Here is a 24,556-nt window from a genome sequence, read left to right as displayed (position 1 = left end):
ATAATCCTTGACCCCAGATCCATGCTGAATTCCTATCATTACAAATTAATATTGCCTTCATAAGCCCAACAGTTGGGAGGAAAGCAAATCTCCAGAAAGTTCTTTAAAAAAAAAACATCGAACAATTGCCCGAATCCCATGCACTGCTCTTCCTACTCGAAAACATAGCTGTTCCAAGCACAGAAGGAAAATATTGATGAATTCTCAGCTTTTAATAAGAGTTTTGCTTCAATGCTCATTCTAAATCTTTGATTATTACTATTATTTGTAAGCCACTGCTTGGTCTGCCACCTCGTGAAAGGAGTCAGGATCTTCTTGGTTCCAAGCTTGGTTTGCTTGATCCAGTTGTGGCAGAAAAAAAAATTAACAAATCACCAGCTAATTGGCCTTCAAAAATCTCACTGGGCATCATCCTACAGCAAAAGCAGCTCTGCCTTGGACGTGCCCCAAGTCCTTCATTCCGATTTGTGGGCTTTCTCAAAACGCTGCCTTCCAGTCTTGATTTGGGATTTGTTCTGCGCTGCACTAACGGTTTACGAATCAGTTATTAATCTCAAATCTCCCCGCCCATCCGCCCCGCCCCCGAAACAGACGCTTTCTTGCTGTAATCTTAGTCCTAATCCTCTCGCTTTGTAAATTGCAGTAAAATTGCTTCGTTTGTGTGTTCGTTGAAGGGAAGGACAGCCCCTTTTTTTGCTTGGTGTGTTAAGGTAAAGGGAGAGGCAGCCGGGTCCGTTGGCGGAGGGTGGGGGCAGGGGGGGCTGATGCTTTTGCCGATTTGCAAAGAAAGAGCTGTGTTCAGTTTGGACTGCCTGTGTAGAGGTGCACGCGGGGGACGTCTTGGTGCCTGGCTCGTTTTTGCATCCAACGGGAGGTTTGGAATTTGCTGCCTTAAGGCACAAATGCGCTAGTTGAGTTCGCAACCCCCAATCCAAAATGTTCGATTCTCCTGGTTGGAGGACGGACACCCCACCACCCCTCTCATCAGCCGGCAGCCCTCCGCGGCTCCCGAAACCTGCTCCCGAGGATTTTTCCAGCTACCCCAGAGCAGGGTTCTGAAGGCAGGGGTTCCCAAACCTGGGGTCCCCCGATGCCCTGGGACGGCAACTCCCAGAAATCCCGGCCAGCCCAGGAGGGAGCAAAGGCTTCTGGGAGTTTGAGCCCAGGAACACCTGGCGGCCCACGGTTGGGAGCCGCTGTTTTAGGGTATGGGGAGGGGGTCTGTCAGGGGGAGGCAATACCACCCATTTGTGGGGAAACAGCGGGATCCAGCAGAGGTACACAGCTGGATCCTGGTCATCGATTACTGCAGGTTACAGATGTGCATATAAAATAATTACAGTGACTGTCATGAAATGCCATATTTAGATGGGGAAGGAGGTCAGGAGACCTCTAGTTAGCTCACCCCCACTGCAAAGGCTTAGGGGCGTTCAGCTACAGAATTCAAGATGGTTTAAAGTTCAGGCCCTTTACCATTGGAAGGACCACGATACGAAATCTCTCATGCTGTTTAAATCTGTCATGGAATTGCCCTTCTGAAGTCACGGCCAGATCGAGCCGCTGGGAGGGGAAGAATCAAACGAGGTTGGCTTTCTGCCTCCTCTTCCTGCCGTCGTGCCTTAGGACAGAGAGTCCAAACTCTGCCTCACCAAGAAGCGCTGGACTAGAAGTCCCCGAACCCCGAGCAGCCTAGCTGGGAGTGGAGGACGGTGGGAGTTGTGGTCCAGCCCTATCTGGTGACTCACCATTTGGGATGCTGAAAACCTATGCAGAGACATTAGTGAGTCAGCGACCGGCTCAAAAAGCAGGGTTTGCCTTTGCCCTGAGAAAAGTGACATAGTGCTGTGCTGATAGAGCGCATCCTTTTCTACCGCTGCCACTCATAGCCATGGCCTGTGTGTGTGTCTCCCTTCTGTAAACGCAGGGAATGTCCCCTCGCCCAGCGCTCCCTTAAAGAGGGTCTTGGCCTACACCGGCTGCTTCAGTCGCATGCAGACCATCCAGGAGATCCATGAGTACCTGTCGCAGAGGCTACGGATCAAAGAAGAGGACATGCGCCTGTGGCTGTACAACAGTGAGGTAAAGTTTGAAGGGGTCCCTGGTTTAAAAAAAGAAACACCAAACATTCAGGCCGGCCCAGTGTATGTAAGGCAAGGCGGTGAAGGGGGCCGGCCACCCTTCCTCCCCGTTTTGGCCTGCAACTCCCATCCCCCCTAGGCAGCATTACCAGCTGTGAAGGATGATGGCAGTTGAAGTCTGAAAGCATCTGGGAGGCAGCAGTGCTTACTTTGCCCAACCCCAGGGATTTGTTGAAAACCAGGAGGGTGGCCCCATGTGAGAGAGGGCTAAGATGGTGACGGACATGCGAAAGGGACGGCAGCGCGGAGGATTGCCTTAGCAGAGGCTTTTGTCACGAAACAGCCCCCGAGGCTTCTTTGCATGGACAGACAGCCAGACCTACCCCTCCAGGGCCCTAAAACGGAAACCCACTGCCACGGTTTCTCATTGCAGAACTACCTGACGCTTCTGGATGACGAGGATCACACGCTGGAGTACCTGAACATCCAAGATGAGCAGCACTTAATAATAGAAGGTGGGTTTAAAGGAGGACATAAGCGAACAGGGGTCGTTTCATCAGCAGAAGGTCTGATGGCACCTTAAGAAATACTTGAGGGGTGGGTTGCCCTGCAGGTATTTTTGTGCTTGCCACTCCCCAGATGCTTGCCTTGAGGGCTAAACCCCACTATGCGTTGATGGCGTTATCTTCCTTTAACAGAGAGCTTACAGGAGTGGAAACGAAGAGATGCCGGAAGGCTTAGAAATTCAAGACAAGGGTGTGACTTTATTCTGTCATTCGAAAATGGGAGGCTTCAGCCCGAAGCAAGCCTCCGGATTCCTTTGCTAATGTGGGATTTGTTTGCAAATTTGATGTTGTCAAACCTGGACTTGATAGAGATCTGGGGTGGTTGCCTCCCAGGAGAACTCAAGGAGTTTGTTTGTGGGCTCTCCTGTGAAAGCTGGGTTTTTTTGCTTTCAAGTGGCCCACCCTCCCCTCTCTCTTGCAATTCCTGGGTACTTCTGCCCCTCCTTGTTAAAAATTGCTCAGCCCACCCACCCCTGCTTTTCTTGATTTCTGCATTTGAAAGAAGGGAGTCTCTTTGCCCCACGCCTTGGTAGTCTTCCACAGGGGCTCTCACTTTGCCGTGCTGTCTTCCGAGGAGTCCTGTCTCCCTTGCAGGAGAAAGGAGGAAAGGCAGTGGTTCTTTTCCTTTAAAAGAGAAGCGGTACTTACTGGGTCCATGAGAATTCAGGTAGATGCTCCTTCGAGGAGCTGGGATCCCTCTATTTTAAAAAACCCTTTTATTTCCTGGGCAGGCTTTGGGAGGCCGTGTCGAAGCAGCTGAGTGGAGAACGGGTCCTGCCAGAATGGGCAGAGTAGGGCTGTCCCGGTGTGCTTCCCTGTGGGCAAGGGACGATGGGAGTTGTAGTCCAACTCAATCCAGAGGGCTATACTTTGCCTGTCCCTGATGCGGAGCTTGGACAACATTTCTCAGTATCCCCAAAACGCCAACGAGGGGATTCTGGGATCTGTGGATGGAAAAAGACAACCACGTTTCCTGTCTCCAGGAATAGGAGAGGGTTGAGGGGTGTCTGTGGCCTGGCAGATGCTCCTGGACTGCAACTCCCATCTGCCTTAGTCAGGAGTCGGGGATGATAGGGGTTGCATTCCATCGTCTGTCTCCTCTTCTGCCTCAACGTGGTGGCAGCACTCGCTCTTTTGCTTGGGCAGTTAAAATCTTGATTCTTGCAAGAACTTCCTGTGTTGTTTATTCTTTTAGTTGGATAGTAATTACCTTCCTATTCTGCCTTGATCTTCCCACGAGTTCGGGCTGACATGAATAGCCATTTCCCTTTTTTTTTACTCACTGTGCTGAGGCAAACGAAGACATCTGCTTCTTTTGTAAACGGGGATCCTTCTATATATTTAAGTTTCTCCTCGCGCCTGTCGGTATCTGCATATTTCATGATCTGCTCAGTTTTAAATCGAGAGAGTCATTGACAACTAAACTCGGCTGTGTTTGTGTGTGGGGGGGGTTGTTTTTGCAGTTCGTAACAAAGACATGAGCTGGCCGGAGGAGATGTCTTTCATCGCAAACAGCAGTAAAATAGACCGGCACAAGGGTAAGTGAAGACCCAACCCATGCTGAACCCATCGGGGAAAGGGTTGGTTTTGAAATACAGGCACTCACCTTAAGTTGTCACCACGAGAAGGTCCAAAATCTGTTCTTTCCTGAGCCCTGGGAAAACCACTTCTCTCTCAAAGTCAATAAACCCATTTTACTACCGTTTCCTCTCCTAATGGACAGTGTCACTGCCCGACTCCTGCTCTAATCCCCGTGTTGCGTCTGAATCATCCTCCTAGATTTTTCACCCAAGGACCAGTTCTGCCCCTTTTCGTCTCCCCTGTGAGCAGGTCTTTTGTAAAGCTTATGGGTCTTGATTACCCCAGTTGCTTCCCACTGGAGCAAAGGCGCCATTGGTAACCCCTGGGAAAATCCGTGAGAATTTCAGCTAAGCTCCAAAGGGACGTCAGCCAGTCTTAAGCCGAGGGTGACTTGACGGGACCTAAAAACAACAGCATGTATGTCCATGGCGTAGGCAGACATCCATCCATGAACCTAAAATCTCTTTCCTTCTTTGCAGTTCCTACCGAAAAGGGGGCCACCGGCCTGAGTAATCTGGGCAACACCTGCTTCATGAATTCTAGCATCCAGTGCGTCAGCAACACCCAGCCCCTCACCGAGTATTTCATTTCAGGCAGGCACTTGTACGAGCTCAACAGGTAACGTTCGCGTTTTGGAACCATGAGGACTAGAAACGCTCCCATTAGCTCCCAGGAGTGCATGGGGAACCGCCCTAGGCGTCCGGGATTTTGACCCTTGCTCTTTTCTGAATGGCCATGTAAATCCTGGGTTCAGATGGCCCTTGAGCTACGGCTAGCCTGTGGCTTGAAGCAGGAGGGAGCACCTCCCTCTCTCCCATTTTAAATGGGGATGCTCTGAACATGTGGTCCTGGGTGCAGCTTCGGGACCCTGGCAGACAACCACGTGGCGTGGAAGGCAAGGCTTCTTTACACCTCTTCCCTGTTTGAAAAGCAGGCGCAAACAGGTAACCAAGGGGTTTGATGGATCCCGTCTTTAAATTCCAGGACTAATCCCATCGGGATGAAAGGGCACATGGCCAAATGCTACGGGGATTTGATTCAAGAGCTGTGGAGCGGGACTCAGAAGAACGTCGCACCTTTAAAGCTGCGGGTAAGGAGGAGCAGCCGGTCTTATTTGGAGGTTTAATAAACTGTGTGGTTTTCTTCTTTCTGAGATAGAACTTTGGGACATTTCAGAAATCCAGATGTGTAATGCATGTCTTAGAGGAAGGTGATGTTCTAGGGCAGTGCTTTCCAACCGAGGGTCCCCAGATGTTCTTGGACTACAACTCCCAGAAGCCTTCCCCACCAGCTGTGCTGGCCGGGATTTCTGGGCATTGTAGTCCAAAAACATCTGGAGAAGCATTGGACCTAAGGGATACTCCTTCCTAGACGGTTCCACTTCAGGCTAAGTCAAGAGTACTACAGATGTGCCGCCCTTGAGTAGGAGTGAGGAAAAGGCAGGGGACGTGTTAAAGATTAGCACTCAGGAGAGGACACAGGGTGGTGTCTCGTGGGTCAAGTGATAAGAGTAAAGCCTAGGACAGACTAGGACTCAAGAGACGTGGGTTTGAATCCCCACTTGGCCTTTGGGACGGGTATAAAACCTTGGAAACCCTTCTGCCGCCATCAAAACTTGGATTCAACTTGATGACACATTAACTAATTAGAAGAAACTGGACTGTGGGGCGGGTTAGACAGCCTCCGTCGATATAATGGGGGGGGGAATGCCTAGGCCCTCTTGCTCCCCCAGGTGGAGGACGTAGAGGCACTTTTATGATCTGTTTGTTTATTTAAAATATTTATACGCCATCTTTCTTAAGAAGGACCCAAGGCCAGTTTACAGGATTAAAAGAAACGAAGCTGAAATAATATATTATTGCAATATATACTGTATATAACAAGAACTCGACAAATATACTGCTAAGGCTAATAGATAAAAACCGGAACAAGAACACTTTTGAACTAACAAGAACAAGAAAAATAACAGTAGTCCTATTTAAAACACACACACACACACACACACACACACACATTCCCACCAGTCTCCAAGCTCTTTTAGATCCAGAGGGGTCTTTTTGAGAAAACGGAAGTGACTTGCTTGAGTATGGGAGGCCGTTGGCTTGGGTGGTGGTGTGCGTTTTCAAAAACCGGAGACCTCCGTCGGCGGCTTCATTCTGATGTGTGAGCCTTTTGTGGCTTTCCGCGTGGATTTTCCGCCCAAGCGGGTGGTCGCCGGAAGAAGCAGCTCGCTTCGCCCTCTGATGTTCAAGCTCATCGGGGCTCCCACCGACTCGGGAAAGGGCTGTGCCATGCTGTGGGGGGTCTTGACATGAGCCGCCCCCCACCCTGGTGCGTCATCCCCCGGGGGCTCCTGGTTGGATTGCCCCTGAGAGGAGCCCCTTGAGCCGATGAATGAACGGACGCGTCTACTTCCTTAACAGTGGACGATCGCGAAGTACGCCCCCAGGTTCAACGGATTCCAGCAGCAGGACTCGCAAGAACTCTTGGCGTTTCTTCTGGACGGCCTCCACGAAGATTTGAACCGAGTCCACGATAAACCCTACGTGGAGCTGAAAGACAGCGACGGCCGGCCAGACTGGGAGGTGGCGGCGGAGGTGAGCGGGCTGGGCTGGAGGGCGCAGGTTTTTCCGGTTTTCCAAGCTTCCTTTCCTGACCCCCACCCCACCCCACCCCTAGGGAAACTGCTCCCCATTCTTTCAACCGAATCCTTCCTTGAAGCAGCCCTTTCCCCCCCAAACAAGCCCCACCTCTGGATCGGTTGAACCAGGGGTCCCATCGTCCACACAGCAAGGACAGGGGACATGTTTGGTGAGGATGATGGGAGTTGTAGTCCGGTGCCTGCAGAGAGGAGGCCCTGGGTTCAAGAAAGTGGCCTTAAGTGGTGAAGGAAGGCTTGTGGTGCCGAGTCTGCTGTAGTTTGTCTGAGTCTCCTGCAAGCATGTGACTCAGGGGCTTAAAAAAATCAATTGTGCGTTGTGTTAATTTCTAGGCCTAGAAAATTGGCACATTGTTTTTTATTGATATTACTGTTGTTACTCACTGCTTACCATGGTGTGATCCCTTCTCCAACAATTTGATGTGAAATAACCCATATATACAAGTCAGCCACCGGGGTTGAGAACTGCGCTGTAGCCGGCCAAATCCGGGAGCACCTAAATGTCATCCTTACCGTCTTCCTTTCCTCCTCCTCCTCCTCTTGCTCCGTTTATTTCAGGCCTGGGAAAATCATCTGAGAAGAAACCGCTCCATTGTGGTGGACTTATTCCACGGGCAGCTGAGGTCTCAAGTCAAATGCAAGACCTGTGGCCATATCAGCGTGCGCTTTGACCCTTTTAATTTTTTATCTCTGCCCCTCCCGATGGACAGCTACATGCATATAGAAATTATAGGTGAGTAATAAGATTCCGGTTCTAGTTGGAAGCTTTACCTTTTAGCTGCCCCCAAATGTCACAAAGTATTCCTACAAACATTTTCCTTTTCCCTCCCCGTCGCCTTTTCCTTTTGTGTTGCGTCTTTTTAACTGGGCAAATTACAGCACACAACCCCCACCGCAAACCATTCCTTTTCTGTATGTATAATACACAAATATACATAGTTAGGTTTCACATATAAATTAGGCATATAGTTGGAAAATGTGATGAATATCAATGAACTGAAATTTATAACACTTTTTAAAAATAGAAATATTAGCTAGGCCTTTGTCTGCTGCATAACTGGAAAACGTTACTGTTTGGACAGCTTCCAGAATGTTGAGCCAGCGTGCTAGTGGGTGGGGATTTTGGGTGTTATAGTCATTTTTCTGAGCTTTGATGTGCTTACCTCTGAAGAACTGATCTCATAACCTTTGAAAGGAAGGCCCTACAGGTTTCTTTCAATACAATTCCTCTCTCCTGTAGAAGAAATCCGAAGTCAGAAAGAACTGACTTCAAACAGACAAAAATGCTTGACCTTGACAGGACGAAGTGTAGAAAAACTTGGCTGCGTGTGATTTTTGTTTTTTGAAAAGATTTTTTTTGATGGGTTGGAAGGCTTCTGCTCTCCTTTGAAAGTGATTATTTAGAATTCACCGCAGCTTAAATAAGTGAGGGACACGCCACGTGCTTGTTTGGCAGAAAGAACGAACCGGTCCTTTGAGATCATGGAATCAGGTTTTTAGAAGCTCTCTCTTCTCTCCTCTCCCGCTCTTTAAGTTACTAAGTTGGATGGGAGCACCCCAGTCCGATACGGCTTGAGGCTGAATATGGACGAGAAATACACAGGCTTGAAAAAACATCTCAGCGAACTCTGTGGGCTAAAACCGGAGCAGATCCTGCTGGCGGAAGTACACAGCTCCAACATAAAGGTACGAGCTGCTTCACCCATCGCCGTTGTTTTCAACTCACGGTGTTCAGAACGACGGGCTTGGTCTAAGAAGGGCGGCTCGAGCTTCAGAGTGCCGCGCGCTCCCAGCAAATGCTGCGGGGCCGGACTCTTACCGGAGGGGGTGTTGAATTCTTTGGTAGGGCCAGGTTGATGGGTGGCTAATGAGGAGGTATTGGGGAAATATTAGTCTAAACGGTTGGCAGCCCCTTAGGGTGCTCCCCGAGGTGTTGGAAATCTGTCAAAAAGTGCGCAGAACCGCTGTCATCGGTGTGTGGGGGGGTGGCGGTGTAGGATGGGAAGTGATGCGAGGCCTGCTGAGCACTTCTCCGAATTGTCGTCGCCGTTACTGATCACTGATTATTAACTGGTAATTAAGGGTGATTGCAGATCCTAAGAGATCCACAAGAAATGTTTTGTGCGTGTGTTTTTGGGGGAAAGGACAGGCTTTAACAGCGTGGTCCATTTACAGGGATCCAGAATGCTCATTCATTCCTCTTCTCTCTCTCTCTTTGCTTTCGAAAGAACTTTCCTCAGGACAACCAGAAGGTTCGGCACTCTACAAGTGCCTCCTTGTGCGCGTTCGAGATCCCCGTTCCTGGGTCTCCCACGTCGGCCTCTTCAAGTCCTGTGCAAACAGGTAGGGTAAAACCTTTTGGTCTTTTGGTTGTCTCCAGCCGGATATTCTACCTGATGTACTAGTAGATTTCAAGGTCATCGTCACCATCATTAGGCGTCAAGTCAATTCTAACTCAGGGCAACCCTTTTCAGGGAGTTTTCCAGGTAGAGCATCTTCAGAAGTGGTTTCCCATTCTCTTGTTCTCTGGGACTGTGCAGCTTGCCCAAGGCTACCCAGGCTGGCTCTACTCACAGGAGAGTCAAAACGGTGGAGAATCAAACTCCCAACTTCTGGCTCTGTGGCCAGATCCCTAAACCACTGAGTTATCCAGCTGGCTAGATTTTGGCCTATTCCCTGGGTAGCCTTCTGTCGTCACTTTCTCTCCACCTGCCCTGCCCAGCAGAGAATAAAACGTAAAGCGTGAGTGTCGCATACTCTGCCTTAAGCTTACTGGAAGAAAAGCGCTGTATTAACATAATAGATTACACACCAGGAAAAGGATGGGCGAGAAGAGTGGGTTCCCATATTAGGTTCCCCCCCCCCCATGTAACACATTCACATGATGCACAGTTCTAGTGGATTCTGGGAGAGAAGGAATTGAATCTCTCGTGGCGTCTCTGTGTGTTTCGTGAGCATCGCCAGCATCTGAAAAAACGGGTGTCAGAACGACTAATTCCGTCCTTGTCCTTGGCTCTTAAAGACCTTAGCAATGGGCCATCGGCCAACGGGATGGTCAGCGTGCTGATGAACGGCGATCTTCCCCGCTCCACCCTGATCCCGAACGGGATGCCGAACACGGTGGTGCCGTGCAGACCGGAAAACGGCTTCCCCGGCTCCTTCGCGAACGGCCACGTCACCTCGCCGTCTTCTGACAGCCCCTTCACCGGTTACATCATCGCGGTCCACCGGAAAATGGTTCGTAGAGACTTACAGACGGTCAGCAAGCTGTAAACAGATGTATAGAGGCAGGAGACTTTTGGGGTTTTTTTGTTTTTTGTTTTTTTGGAAAAGGGTAGATCGTGTTATGAGCTTGTTTTTTGGCTCCAGGAGGTCTCAGAGATTCGGATTTATATGCGAGTGTCAGGGTTGGTTCTGGGGTTTGTCTTTAAATTTGAAAACTGAGTTGCTAGATCTCATGACAACAGAAGTATGTTTCAGAGAGCAGGAAGACGTTTTATGCCAGTTCTAGCTCCTAGTCTCACTCAGTAATCATCCTTTCTCTCTCTCCCTCTGGCATTGTCTCTCTAGAGAGCCATGGAAGGCCTCTCCCAGTTCTGCCAGGCTCTGTGTCTGGCTCATTTCAGGTTGGACAAGCTGGGGGCCTCTGTAAATGGCTGGACTATACCTTCCAGCATTCCTTGCCCTTAGCTGTGCTTGCTGATAACTTTTTGTGGACAGGAAACACTAAGTTGCTTAAATAATCAAAGCCATGTGCACCTCCTTCCCAATCTTTCAAAGGTAAATGACATTTTGTGATTATGTTTTGTTTATTTTTTTGCCTCCCCCCCCAAACCGAATTTAGATGCGGACGGAAATGTATTTCCTTTCGTCTCAAAAGAATCGGCCGAGCCTCTTCGGCATGCCTCTGATTGTCCCGTGCACGGTTCGCACACGGAAAAAAGACTTGTACGACGCGGTGTGGATCCAGGTCTCCCGCCTTGCGAGTCCTCTCCCTCCTCAGGAAGCCAGTAACCACGCTCAGGACTGGTGAGTTCAGGGTTGCGGGGGGGGGGAGAGAGGTCAGCACAGTGGGAGTGGGCGGGATGGCGGCTGGATACTGGCAGGGCAAGTTCTGTAGGTATCTTAAGGAAGCGAGCCAAGCTGCATGTTAGGAGAGAAAAGAGTCTGTTTGATATGGTAAAGCAGGGGTGGCCCCCTGGAACCCACCCCCAACCCCCCCCCACACACACACACATGCATATTTTAAAAGGAAAAGTTACTGTGTGCCCTCTAATGTATGTATGTATGTGTTGGGTTTTTGATTTTTTGTTTTTGTTTGTTTTGAAAAAAGAATGGCCACTAGAGGGGGCAAGGCGCCTTTTTTAAGTTAAAAAAGACCCGTTTTTATAGGACTGCTGTGTTGCTGATCCTCTCTCTCTCTCTTGGAGGTGGGTGATATTCTGTTGAACAACACACACACCCTTGCTTCTCAAGGGGCCGCCTTGTCAACACCCCCCACCCCCTCATTTCTTCCTCCCCAGTAACCCGTCTGATCACTCTGAATGAATCGGGCTCCCGTAAAAAGAGTTTTTGAGAATTGAAACCCACCCACTGACCCGCTTGCCAAGGAAGATAAATGAGCACCTCTAGGCATCGTTGGCGACGTCACCCCTTGACAATAATTGTCAGGTGCTCCTTGTGTCTGTCTGTTCTTTTTTTTTCAAGCGATGACAGCATGGGCTACCAGTACCCCTTCACCCTGCGGGTCGTTCAGAAGGACGGCAACTCTTGCGCGTGGTGCCCGTGGTATAGGTAAGGCACAGTCCCTGGAGCTGAGAAAATGGGGAGGGCGGGAGATGGGGGGCCAGCAGCCGAAGGCCCCCCCAAACGGGAGCTGTGTGCTTCTGTTGAGCTCGGGCTGCGTTTCCTCAGCCAAGGGACATCTTCGCTTGCTGCCATCATCCCCTCTGCCCCCTTCTCGTCTTGGGTCCCTGCATCTCCCCCTGAGGGGCTTCTGGTTCGATGGCCAGCCTCTAAATCGAGTCCATAAATAAAAACAAAAAGAACAGACAGCTCTGTGAAGAGCCGGGTTGACTTTTCTTAGATGGCCCCCCTCTCGTTATTCTGCACCAACGGACGTGACAACATTTTGTTGCTGCGTCCGGATGGGACAGCTGCCCCACCCGCCCCCTTTTGTTTTTGCCACCTCCTCCCTCCATCGTTCCCGTCTAGGTTTTGCCACGGCTGCAAAATCGACTGCACGGAAGAGAGGGCGCACATGGGCAACGCTAACCTGGCCGTCGACTGGGACCCCACGGCGCTTCACCTCCGCTACCAGACGTCACAGGAACGGGTAAGGCATTTCCCCAGTGGGTGATGAGCATAGAGGAAGCGGGATGGGGAGGGTAAAGGAAGAAAAAAACACACACACTCCAACAATAAAGGTACATGTCTGTTGCTTTTTATCTTCACCCTCCTTCGGAACACAGATCCGTGTTTTATAGCGAATCAGGCCGCTAGCCAATGCAGCATTGTCAAGGTCTGTAAGGTAGCTCCCGTAGTCATGGAGGAGATTTTGCCTAAACCTTAGGCAGATCTTCTTGACAGGAAGAGCTTTCTGATTATAGGACAAGCTACTCCAGAGGATGATGGAGTATCTGCTACATTCATCCTAAAGGGTCCAAGGCAGCTCACGGTATTAAAAGAAACAAAGTAAAATGCTAAATAATAAGTTATTACTGTATTTGAAAAGCATCAAACAGATATATTAAAACTCATAATATGAGAGCAATATCAAAAACACAATTAAACAACAGAATAAAATAATCTCTTTTTAAAAGAAATCCCCTTGGTCAACCGGTCATGTAAAGCAGTGGTTCTTAACCTTTGTTACTCGGATGCTTTTGAACTGCAACTCCCAGAAACCCCAGTCAGGACAGCTGGTGGTGAAGGCTTCTGGGAGTTGCAGTCCAAAACTCCTGAGTAACCCAAGGTTAAGAACCAGTGATGTAAAGGAAAACCTGCCTGAAGTGAAAGGTCTTGGCCTGCTTGCGGAAGGGCAGCCAAGAGGGGGCCTGCCAGGCCTCCAGTGGGAGGGAGTTCCACAGACTGAGAGCAGCAGCAGAGAAGTCCCTCTTCTGTGTCCCTGATGGACCCGCTTTTCCAACTCTACACTGTTCCTTTTTGGCTGTTTTCTCACATCTTTCTGTCACACTGCTGGTCTTTTACGATCTCCACCCAGACCGGGAGCTTTTTCTTTGGCTTGACGGGGCTGGCCTTCTGCCGGCATCTTGGCCGTGAGCCGCCCGTGTCGTCTGGGCTTCGGTGGCTTTTGTCGGCTGTCGCGTCGAGTCAGGCTGCTCAAGCTGTCTCTGCGAAACGCTTTGGGACAGCTTCTGACAGTCCCTTCGGAGCGCCTCAGGGCTCCTTCTGAGATCTCGGCAAGCGAGAGAGGAGGAGACCCGAGACGGCCGAATCCCCCAGGACTGAAGATGGCCATGGGGCTGTCCAAATACAGAACCACAGCTCCCATCATTCTCTGCCAGCAGCTGCGCTGACGACGGGCTGGATGGGAGCCGTCGTTCGGGAGGGTCTCGCTGTGCCCAGCCCAATTCTAAAGGCTTTTCGGTCTGTTCAAGCTCAGCGGTTCCCTTCTCCTTATGTTTCTGCGTGCCGTCAAGCCAGAACCGACTCACAGCGACCCAAATGGGGCTTTCAAGGGAAGTGGGATATTTAAGGAACGGCTTTACCAGTTCCACACACATCCCATGAGTTTCTCTGGCTAGCGGGGATTCGAACGCAGGACTCCAAGGGTCCTAGTCTGTGACTCTGTCCACTGCATCACACTGGGTTCTCTGTTCCCTCCTTAGATCTTAGGAAAAAGAAACTTGCAGATTGTGAGCTCGGACCTTTGTAAAATGAGAGAGTCCAGTGGGTGATCACGTCGTCCCCGGTCAAAAACAAAAATCATTTTCTGCTCCAGCGAGTTTTGAAGGGTTAAAAAGGCTTTGCAGTTAGAAAGGTGTGCCCAGCACGCCAGCTCTCACCCCCAAAAATCTCCCAAACCCACCAAAAAATCCAAGCTGTATTTTCTCAAACTTTTCACACCTGTTGTGGGGTTTTATTTATTTATTTAATTGGCTTTTGGCCCGTACACCTAGCCTGCCCCCCCCCTTGCTCTGGTCAGCTTACAGTGAAAGCAATCCACCCCGCGAACCGAAATTCCATAAGAAACGACAACTGAGAAGAACATGAAACAAGGGGGAAAAAAAACAACTTAAAAACTCAACCTATAAAAAAGATCCACAACCACGACGGAGCAATCGCCGGCCATAAGAATGGGATCGTCCCTTGGGGGTGGCCCCTGATCTACCCCGGAGGGGGGATGGGGACCCCCGAGACACCCCCCCCCCAAAAAAATTGCCCACCTTGGCAGAAGAAGAGTGGGACGTCGTGCTATCCCTCTCCTCTTTTGTGTCTCCTCCTCCTCCCGCCCCCCCCCCGCAGATAGCGGAAGAGCACAAGAGCGTGGAGCAAAGCCGGCGGGCTCAGGCGGAGCCCATCAACCTGGACAGCTGCCTGCGGGCCTTCACCGGCGAGGAGGAGCTCGGGGAGGACGAGATGTACTACTGCTCCAAATGCAAGGCTCACTGCCTGGCCACCAAGAAACTGGACCTGTGGAGGCTTCCCCCTATCCTGGTACGAGTGCGAATTCCACTGAGCCTTCTCTGGAGAAGAGGAGGAAGGAATTGTAATTTTGGGAGACTTCCCGAGACAAGAGTTCTCCTTTCAATCAAAGCGATGCCGGCTGAGGATGATGGGGATTGTAGTCTAAACACACTGCTAGAGCGCTGGCTTGAGGGAGGTAGATTGCGAGGCCTGTTTTGATCACCGGGAGCCCCTCTGGGTTTTTAGACAGAGAAGGGTGCTCATCACACACACCCATCAGACTGGCAACTTTCTGATGGTGGAGCGATGCTCCTCGTGTAGCAGATCATCTGGTTTTCCCCTGAGAGTTCTCCCATCCCGTTATTCTCCAGAATAGACCGGTTCTCACATCAGAAAAGATCAGTCACGTTCAGGGCGCTGCTATGAGAGAAGTTCTCCTGCACCCTGGCCTGCATAGCCCGTGGATGATGGGAGTTGTAATCCACTCCGTGGGGAGCAAACGCTTCCTTGCCCTGACTCGAGAGAAAGTATTCACCCCGTTGTCTCTCCTCCTCGTTTCTCCACCCCCAGATCATCCACTTGAAACGCTTCCAGTTCGTCAACGGGCGCTGGATAAAATCCCAGAAAATTGTCAAGTTTCCCCGAGAGAATTTTGACCCGAGTGCCTTCCTCATGCCGCGAGATCCGAACTGCTGGCCCCAGAAGTCTCTGGCCCTCCAAGTGGACGACCTTTCTGAGCCACAGGGCTTCCTGGAGGAGTGCCGGAGGACAGAGGCACCGAACCCTGCGATGGCTGGGGAGGGGGACGCCCTGGTCCGAAGCCCCTCCTCGCTCAATGCTTCGAGCCTTCTGAATAATAGCAAAGGTAGGAGGGAGACCAAGGTTTTTGTGCCGAAAGCAGAGGGAGGTTTCACATGCGGAAGCTCGCTCTGTCTAGCTCTGCTACAAAAGGCGCAGGATTCGGCCACACCAGCGCTTTTTGGCAGTGGCAATGGTCATTGTGGCAGAGGGAGGGTCATTTTGCATTGCTTCTGGAAGAGGGACTCCTTCAAGTGGTGAAAGAGATCCGTTTCTCATAATACACCAGGACCCCCTTATCCACAGGATCTGTATCCACGGATTCACTTAGCCACTGCCTGAAAATATTAACTATGTCGTTCCCTTGTGTATTTACCAGAACTGGCCACTGGGGGGAGCCAGAGACCATGCTCTGTATAGGGTTTGCTATTTCCGCCGTTTTTGGCATCCGTTAGAGGAGGGGTTCCCATCCTTGGGTAACCCAAGCGTTGCTGGACTGCAATTCCCAGAAGCCTTCACCAGCAGCTGTGCAGGCTGGGCTTTTGTGGGAGTTGCAGTCCAAGAACACCTGGTTTTCTCAAGGTTGGGAACCACTGCGTTAAGAGGGCTGGAACTGACTTCCCGCAGACACTGCAGTCATCCTGTGATTTTTCTTCACCTGTGTGTCTTGCATTTAGCATCCTTTGCTCTCGGATTGGTCGCTGGAGTGTAAACACAGGCCCAATTTGAAAGCGGGATGGCAAATGAGGACCTGTCTGTTGGACGACACTCTGTCTTCAGAGGCTCACCGGAGAGAATACGCGCTGCAGGATAGTGAATAGGTGCAGGCACTCATCACGACAGTCCTTGTAGCCTGCCGAGAACTCAGAAACACCTGTCCATCCCCATACATCACTTCCAGCCATTTCTCTCTCTCTCTCTCTCTCTCTCTGTGTCGGGTCTTTTGTAAAGCAAACGGGTCTTCATTCCCATCCAAGATCCATCTTGAAATACATCGCATGACAACAGGAACAGCTGTTGCAGCAATTATCCATGTTCCTTGTAGCCGCCGTCGGGAGTTGCTTTGAAGAAACAGGAGACCTTGGTGGGAATGGGCGATCCGTTTAGCCTCTTTGCTCATCAGGAAACCTTGGGCTTCAGCCTATGTGCCGTGGCTTCCCTCCCCTTCACCACAGCGTGGCTGTCTTTTTGGGGGGGTGCCTGTTGTATCTCTGCATGATTCCTTGTGCTGTGCCTCCCTCCCTCCTTTTCCTCCCGCTCTGCCCAGGGGTGAGTCACGCTGCATTTTTCTCTGCCAGGCATGATTAAATCTTTTCTGGAATTTTTGAAGCAGACGCTCAACAAGAGACACTGACTCTCAGGGGAGTCCTCGGGCAATGCGCGCATTCGATATTGCTCCAGGCCGAAAGCAACAGCTCTGACGTGTGTGCCTTTTAAGGGGCATTTTGAGGGCCACTTGATAAATGCACAGGGAAAAGGTCGCTGTAAGAGGATGTAAGGCTCCCGTTCCCCTTTCTCCCAGTCTATTTTTGCTGCTCCCTGAGGATCCCAGGCTCCCAGCTATCTTGGAAGCAGGAGTGGTGACTTACCTTTCAAAGGAATGGCAGTGTCTTCCTGGATCAATTTTTAAATGACTCTTTTTGAAACCTGGATCTGGCTTTCTGGACACCTCTTGGTTGGGTCAGGCTGGAGGGGGGCGGTTGTCCATTTTGTACACCTTAAGCGCAACTCCTCCCGAGGATGGGAAATCAGTCCTCCTGCCATCGGTGACTCACTCCCCTTACATAAAAGCAGAGTTATAGGAATTTAATAGGTAGAGCATTCTAAGTCTGACTCAGAAACAATCCATAAATATGAAGGATTGTGTGTTTGTGTGTGAGGTGGGGAGTGGCCCTTAACTGTGAAGAAAGCCCTCCTTGTTTCAAATACTTTTGGTGCTATGGTAGGTTTTTACCTAGTTTTAAAGGCATTTTTGGATAAACTTTTCAATATACCTATGTATATGGCTATTTTGCGTATTTTATGACCGTTCGTATCAAAGAAGCTCTACGGTTCAGGTTTACTATCAAACATCGGCCATTTCCTTGAGATTCTGTAAAAGTGTGTCTTTCCACACCATGAATCCCCATGAATATGGATTAACAGCACTTAAAAATAATAAAACTGGAAACTTTTGGTTTGGTCTTATCCACATACAGGCTGTTCTCCGACTTGCCTGTCTGTCTTTTACGGTTCTCTCTCTCTCTTTCCGATTCCAGCGTCTCCGTCGTCCGGGCGGAGGTTCGCCTCCAGCGGCCCGCCTAACAAAAGCATTAATTCATCTGGAAGCCCGAGGACTTTGGGCCGAAGCGTGGGGCGGCTCCGGCTGCCCCAGCTGAGTAAAAACAAACTCTCCAGCAGCAAAGAGAACTTGGACGTCGGCCGCGAGAACGGTACAGACCCGGACGCGAAGGTTCTGCCTGACCCAGGAGACTCCTTAGGCCACAGTCATGGCTTGGGGGGCAGCCAAGGGGAGTTGTGTGCCCCCCAGGACAGCCAGGGGACTTTGGCCAACGGCTACCTTTGCGAGCAGAACGCCCACAGCAACGGCAGCCTCGACGGCCAGCTGGAGATGCGCGGGGAGGAGGAGGTGATGGACGACCAAAGAGGCGAGATCTGCGTCAACCCCATCTACAACCTATATGCAATTTCGGTAAGTGCAGGGGAAAATTCCAACAGTCCAGAGAGCCAGGATTCCATCGAAGGGTGGAAAGTCCATTGCAGGGCTTGGCACGGATGGCAGAGATGGGTTCACAACTGGGTGGAACGAAGGAACCCAACAAAGATGGCTAAAAGGAAGGAAAACAAGCAGATAGAACAGTCTGAATTGGCCCAATCCTGTGTATTTTGGAAGAGTAGTTCCCACTCAGTGGTATACAGCAGGACCCCCATATCCGAGGGATCAGTATCCACAGTTTTACTTATCTGCGGTCTAAAAACATTAAAAGAAGAAACTTCAAAATGTGCATTTCCACAATGTATTTACCAGACGTGGCCCCTAAAGGGAGCCAAAAACCATGGTATGCATAGGGCTTGCTATAAAAATATGTATTTCCATCATGTAATTCCCAGAACTGGCCACTAGAGAGAGCCAGGCCATAATATGTAAAAGGTTTGCTATTATCCACGGTTTTCAGCATCCACAGGAGGGCTTGGAGCCAATCCCCCACAGATATGGGGGTTCTACTGTACATGGTGCCAGGGCGTAACATAATAACTGGTATGATCAGAACTAGAAGTTAGTCTTTCCTCACTAAATTAAAGGAGGTGTTGCTTGTGTCTTGGCCAAAAAAAGGTTCTCCCTTGGCCTGCCGCTGACACGTTGCCCTTTCTTTCCAGTGCCATTCAGGAATCATGGGAGGAGGTCACTACGTCACCTATGCCAAAAACCCCAACGAGAAGTGGTACTGTTACAACGACAGCAGCTGTAAGGTAAGGTGTGCACGACGCCCTTCCACGAAGCTGGGGAGAGAAGCCGAAGACCTTCTGGGGGGACCCGAAGGCTGCTCGTGGCCCCAGGAGGAAATCTAGGTGGCCCTCAATGTCCGATAGCAAAGCCTTGATCCTTCCTTGCCCTCTTAGGTCATAGTAGTTCCCAGCTTTGGGTCCCCCCCCCGATGTTCTGGGACTCAAACTCCCAGAAGCCTTCACCCCATTCACCGTGCTGACTAGGATTTCTGGGAGTTGTAGGCCAAGAACATCTGGGGACCCCAGGTTTGGGAACTACTGCTTTTGGAGATCCTACAGGACTCAGTTGTGAACTTGGTGGCTTGGCTTACCTTGTCCAGAAGACCTGGATGGACATCCCATCAAGAGCAGGAATAATGCAATGCAGAGACTGAAAGGGTGGACCGGCCACAACCAGGGACCTTCCTTTTCCTGTGCCCCCCGGATAAACAAAAAAAATTAAATGGGTGGTACCGATTACACACACACTATAGACGAAATCAGGAAGACGTGGTATATTTCCTAACAGACTGTCCTCTGCATGCAGATGTGACGAATCTGTATCTTAAACCCTTAACATCTGGGATGAAAAACAATTCCCCTTTAGGTCCAGTTTTATTTCTGTGAGCTGGCGCAGACAGCTCTATTTCCTATACAACCTCTACATTAATTAAACGAGCCGCGGAAGGACAGAACTCATGGCCTGCTTCCGAAGCTCTTCAAGTCAGTTGCACAGCTTGGCACTTATTTGAGAATGCTTATTTTATTATTATTATTCCACGTTTCTCTGGTTGTTTATATATACTTATTGTAGAGGTCAGATACTGTTTTTAGGACCGGTTTAATCCAGGCTCTTGCACAGAGCCTGGTGGGCTGTAAAGCAATGAAGCCTTGATTCCTTTGGAACCGTAACGTGTTTTAAAACATGAGGGTTTTTTTTTTTATTTAACCAAACGCACAACCATCTCTCCCCTCTGTCCCTCCTTCCGCCAGGAATCGCATCCGGACGAAATCGACACGGACTCTGCCTACATCCTTTTCTATGAGCAGCAAGGGGTGGATTATGGACAGTTTTTGCCCAGGATCGATGGCAAGAACATGGCTGACACCAGCAGCATGGACGAAGACTTTGAGTCCGATTACAAGAAGTATTGCGTCCTGCAATGAGCAGTGTCTGCCAACATCGGTCAGAAAAAGGGTCGCTTCCACCGCATTGTTTGACACACACACACAAAAAGTTTATTTGTTTTTTTTAACCAAGTGGAAGAGCGGAATGCAGTTTTAACTTTGTTTTTATTTTCCTCTCCTGGTCAGAAAGCACAACATGAAGAAAGGTGGCAAGGGAGGTGTGGGGAGAAGAGAAAAAAATAGCCCTGATTAAATGGCAGTTGACACTATGGAATAATATTGAATTTGTTCAGATTTTTCACGTGGCCACCCCCCCCCCTCAGCGAAAACACCCTGATCTTTTGCCTTCCATCTTTTAAACTGGTTTGGCGCCAGCAAAATGAGGGCCAAGTCCATTCACGTCTTGGATAACTTGCGTAAGAGACTCATCTGGCTGCTTTTTGTATCATTTTAAGGAAGAAAATATGGGGTGGTGATGGGGGGAATGACCTTTTGAATGCTCTGCTCTGATTTTGGATGATTAACTTGTAGTGTTGTCTTTGCGACGGCACGAAACGCCTACCTCCTTTCCCCCCCGATGTTTTGTTCCCTTTCAGCAGCCAGACGAGGAACGCAGGACCAAAAAAAAAATCCTAGGGGATTTTAATTGTTTAATCCTGCAGGTCCCCGTCTCGGTTGGAGCGTGTGTTTCTCTCTCATGGCTGTTCCTTTACATTGCCTTGAGAACAGGACGGCCTTTTCGACTCCAGTCTGCTGCGGTGCTGTCCTGGTGTATTTCAAAATGAGCTCTGAATTTATATTTTTATTTTCTTGAGACCTCTGACCTTTCAGAGCCGAGATGAGATGACCTTGGGTCGGTGGAGAGGTTCTGAGGAGAGGAAATTGGTGGTGGAGATTCTTCCTTTCAGACCTGACGTTCACAGAGCGGGTTTTACATATCTTTTGCTGGCTTGAGGGCACAAGCTGTGTCCCAGATCCTGCCAACTGCACTTGGTGGGTGTGCAGACATATCACCGTCGACCCACCTTAAAATCTGCCAGAGCCCACTGGCGAGGGGCATCATCTTTGGTGATCTCCAGAACAGAATTTCACAGGGGATTATGTGAATCGCCCCTTCTAACCTAACCCAGCTGCCGAGTCAGAGGGAGTCCTAGTTTACTGTCGGTGCCAATGGGAGGTGCTTTTTTAAAACTACAATTCCCCAGACGTCCGCAGCCCGCCTCGCCACTTCCGGAGGCTGTTTCCAGAGGCAGCGTTTGCCATCTCTGTGCCAAGGTAAAATTGGAACACAGGGCAGGGCTTGGAGAAACTTGCGTCAGATAAAATGGAGGTGGGGCGGCCTCTCTGAACGGTCAAAAGACGGCTGGCATTAGCCGGTTGAAGGAGAAAACTACCCTCCCCATTTCAGGCCACCTTCCCCTTTATGTCTGGTTGTGTGGGTTTTGCTTTAGTTTTTTAGAACTGCACTTTTAAAAAAAAGGTCAGAGAAAGCCTACTTTATTATATTAATGTAGTTTGGTTTGGGGAGAAAATGGGGGGGAGCGACTTAGCCACCCGTTTTCCTATGACGAGCAAAACATTGTGTCTGGATCACAGAGATTTAAAACAGTGTTTTTAAGTCTCAAGCTCAAAAATCCTTAACTCCACAATCCCACGGTCCGTGGCTCTGCTCCCTGGGGGGGGGGGGGAGGTATTCGGGGAGCTGAAGTTTCCCCGAAATTTTCTGACAGCCTGGCAGAACTGGCTGCCTTCTCTCCGCCATCGCCCTGAGAAAAACGGTGGCTTGCATTTCTTCTGGGAACAAAACGAGTATTCATTTGTCGCCTGAGAAGCAGAATGAACCGAGAACTTCCCCATCAGGGCTGGGACGCCGTTCAGGCAGGTTTGTGGTCTGTTCCTGTCGGATGCTGGATCGCTGGCTCTGCAAAAGACAGGTTGCATCTGAATTTTCCGATTTCCCTGGAGAGGTCTGAGGCGGCGGGTAGGTCTTTGAATGCCTTTGGACAGAAGAATATTCGACCTACCCAGGCAGACAGGTGGAAATCCACATTTCTAGCCACCTGCCTCTGATCCACTTCTTACAGAGGTATTGGGGGGGGGGGGGAGAACTAGGACCCTAATTGGTTTAATCCGGATTCTCATCCAGCAGATGATTTCATAAGGTTGCCGGACCTTGATGACAAGGGTGGTCGTTTCTCAGATTGTCAAGTGTCTGAACGAGCCGGAGACAGCCAGGCCATCTTTATTTTAAAAACTGGAAGACCGATTTAGTTCTTGCCAAACATGTGGATTTGGGTTCGGATTTGAAATTTGGGCTTGGAAAGGGGGCAAGGAAACGGCCTCCTTTCAGAGAAAACGTCTGGCCCGTGGAAAACTAGTCAACCCTTTTTTTTTAAGTAGATTTCTTGGTGGAGGACTTTAAAAATCAGTATGTTGTAGAGAGGAACCCTCTGTTTTCCTGGCATTTTGCCGTGGTGCAGTCTGAGCCAAAATCACATTATTTATATAGGTCTTTTTCGGTGTGCTTTCTTGCCTCTTTTTTTCTGAAGCCAAACCTTCATGAGCTTATTTCCACGGAGGGAAAAGTTTTCCTCTTTGGTCTTTCTCTGTGGCTGACCTTCAGCATTTATTTTAAATTCTCCCACCCACCCAACTTTGCTTTATTTTGCCACCTGTGCGCCTGGCTGCCTCCTTTAGGGCTGGCTGCAGGGGGGGGGGGGTGTTGCCATTTCCTGATGACCCTTCAGTGGCCATTTCGAGCCAAACCTTATATATAGCTTTGCAAAAATGCTTCCCCCCCCCCACCTCCACATTTGCCAACCGAGGCCCCTAATTTCCAGGCCCAGAAAGTCACAGAGTGGGTCAGCCATGCCCCACTGCAGAACCAGAGTGTGGTCGTGGGGGGTTTCACATCCATAGCCAGAGAAAGTGATGGTGGGGAATGGGACAGATCTTGGAAAAGTTACTTTTTTTAAAACCAATCCTTCCAGAATCTCACAGCCAAATGGATTTGGAGATTTTTGTAGTCACAAAAAAAAAAGCAACTTTCCGAAGCTCTTTTGCCATCCGCAGAAATCCAGCAGTAAAGTCCTAAATAAAGCAGGGCCACTGAATCATTGGAATATATACTAGATTTCAGCCACTGTGTCCAAAGTTGAGAAAGCGTTTGATTTTAGGACAACGGTACTTAAGCTTTCTGGGAGCCGTGCTACCTGTGGGATGGTCTAAAACAGCCAGACGCTTCCCTTCGTGTGATGCTTTCCCCTCTGCCCCAAACGAGAGCGGGATGGGGTGGGGTGGGGATGATATGAATGGTGAATTAAGACATGGCTCTTAGTGGCCACCCTGATCCCCACCAGCATCCCATGTGATGTCACGTGCGATGGCCAGTTACTTTTGACCAGAAACAAGAGCTGATGATACAGGATTGTGGGCGGGGGGGCAGCATTGTCCCCAAAATCTGGAGTCATGGGTTTTCTGTGTCATCTTAGGGAGACAGTCAACGCCGTCTTCCGCCTTGTGGGCCACAGCAACGGACAAGGGTCTGAACCAGCCCTTAGGAAATCTCAACCCCCTCAGAAGCCAAATTTGAATTCATCCCCATTCTCTCTCTCTTTTTAAATCCCTGTGCCTCAGTCCTGTTATTCCTAGCCCAAGATTTTAAGCTTTGCCAAAGGGGTAGCCAGCTGTTGATGCAAACCCCAACGACTGGAATCTGATTTGGGTGGGTAGTATGACCTAGTGGGGAGGAAACACCAGTCCCATGATGCACTGCTCTCCCCTAGCTTTTCCTGCAATGAGACGGGTGAAATCAAAGCCTTTTTTTTTCCTTTTCTAAGGGGAGATTTCCGGATTCTGACAATGACTTCTGTATCCCTCTGTTGAACTCTTCTGCAGACATTTTCAGATTTGCTTTCTTTTCAGATGCTTTTTTGGGGGGGAGGGATGGCCCCCCCCTATTTTAGCAGGTATCACGATCTATTGACTAACGTCATTTTAACCTGTCCTTCTTTTGTTACTTTGGTTGTAATTTTTTAAAAAGAAAAACAAATTTAAATTAATTACTAAATTTAACACAAAAATCTATTAAGTTAACTCTTTAACCACATTCACTTTGTATATTGTTGTATAAAAAAAACTTATGACATTGCACTGAATTTAGAAAGACCATGTACATACCTACTTTGTAAATAATTTAAAGAACTATTAATGTATTGGAATATGAACTGTATAAAAAAAAGGTCCAAGTAACTGTATATGGAGTGAACCTGTTTATCTGTAACTATATTATCCAGACCCATTAAATACTGTGGATGCAGCTGCAGTTCATTGCCTGAAATATTTGTTTTTAAAAACTAGGTTTTTCTAAATCCACCTTTCTCAGCCTGGCTCCCTCTCTCAAGATGGGTTGGCCTGCAACTTCCATCATCCACATACTGACTTCTGGCTGGGGAAGTTGTAGGTAAATCTACCTGGAGAGGGTGTCAGGTTGATATGCTCCTGTGTGAAAATGGTCCCCAAATACTACCTTTGGTTCCCCCCCCCCCCACTAAGTGGTTGTAATTGAAATTCAGTATTATTGTGGGAGTGGCAGCTGCAGACTCACAATA

The 24,556-nt window shown here is 49.5% G+C and overlaps 1 protein-coding gene across 4 annotated transcripts in view; it reads left to right on the top strand.

The window, feature by feature from the left end:
- USP32 (ubiquitin specific peptidase 32) overlaps window positions 1-24,270 on the top strand; it is a 99,406-nt gene extending 75,136 nt beyond the window's left edge. For all 4 annotated transcript variants that reach the window (XM_072978533.2, XM_072978536.2, XM_072978534.2 and 1 more), the window contains exons 17-34: window positions 1,925-2,079; window positions 2,512-2,593; window positions 4,108-4,182; window positions 4,705-4,843; window positions 5,210-5,315; window positions 6,649-6,822; window positions 7,443-7,617; window positions 8,419-8,570; window positions 9,113-9,227; window positions 9,907-10,121; window positions 10,729-10,913; window positions 11,592-11,678; window positions 12,099-12,219; window positions 14,373-14,564; window positions 15,105-15,399; window positions 17,591-18,024; window positions 18,711-18,803; window positions 19,812-24,270. In XM_072978533.2, coding sequence (XP_072834634.2) covers window positions 1,925-2,079; window positions 2,512-2,593; window positions 4,108-4,182; window positions 4,705-4,843; window positions 5,210-5,315; window positions 6,649-6,822; window positions 7,443-7,617; window positions 8,419-8,570; window positions 9,113-9,227; window positions 9,907-10,121; window positions 10,729-10,913; window positions 11,592-11,678; window positions 12,099-12,219; window positions 14,373-14,564; window positions 15,105-15,399; window positions 17,591-18,024; window positions 18,711-18,803; window positions 19,812-19,985 — 2,969 coding nt within the window. In that variant the 3' untranslated portion in view covers window positions 19,986-24,270. The remainder of the gene's footprint in view (window positions 1-1,924; window positions 2,080-2,511; window positions 2,594-4,107; window positions 4,183-4,704; window positions 4,844-5,209; window positions 5,316-6,648; window positions 6,823-7,442; window positions 7,618-8,418; window positions 8,571-9,112; window positions 9,228-9,906; window positions 10,122-10,728; window positions 10,914-11,591; window positions 11,679-12,098; window positions 12,220-14,372; window positions 14,565-15,104; window positions 15,400-17,590; window positions 18,025-18,710; window positions 18,804-19,811) is intronic.
- The last annotated feature ends 286 nt before the right edge of the window (window positions 24,271-24,556 follow it).

The sequence above is a fragment of the Pogona vitticeps genome, chromosome 7 (genome assembly GCF_051106095.1).
Source record: "Pogona vitticeps strain Pit_001003342236 chromosome 7, PviZW2.1, whole genome shotgun sequence".
Lineage (NCBI taxonomy): Eukaryota > Metazoa > Chordata > Lepidosauria > Squamata > Agamidae > Pogona > Pogona vitticeps.
This window is presented reverse-complemented; position numbering and strand designations above follow the sequence as displayed.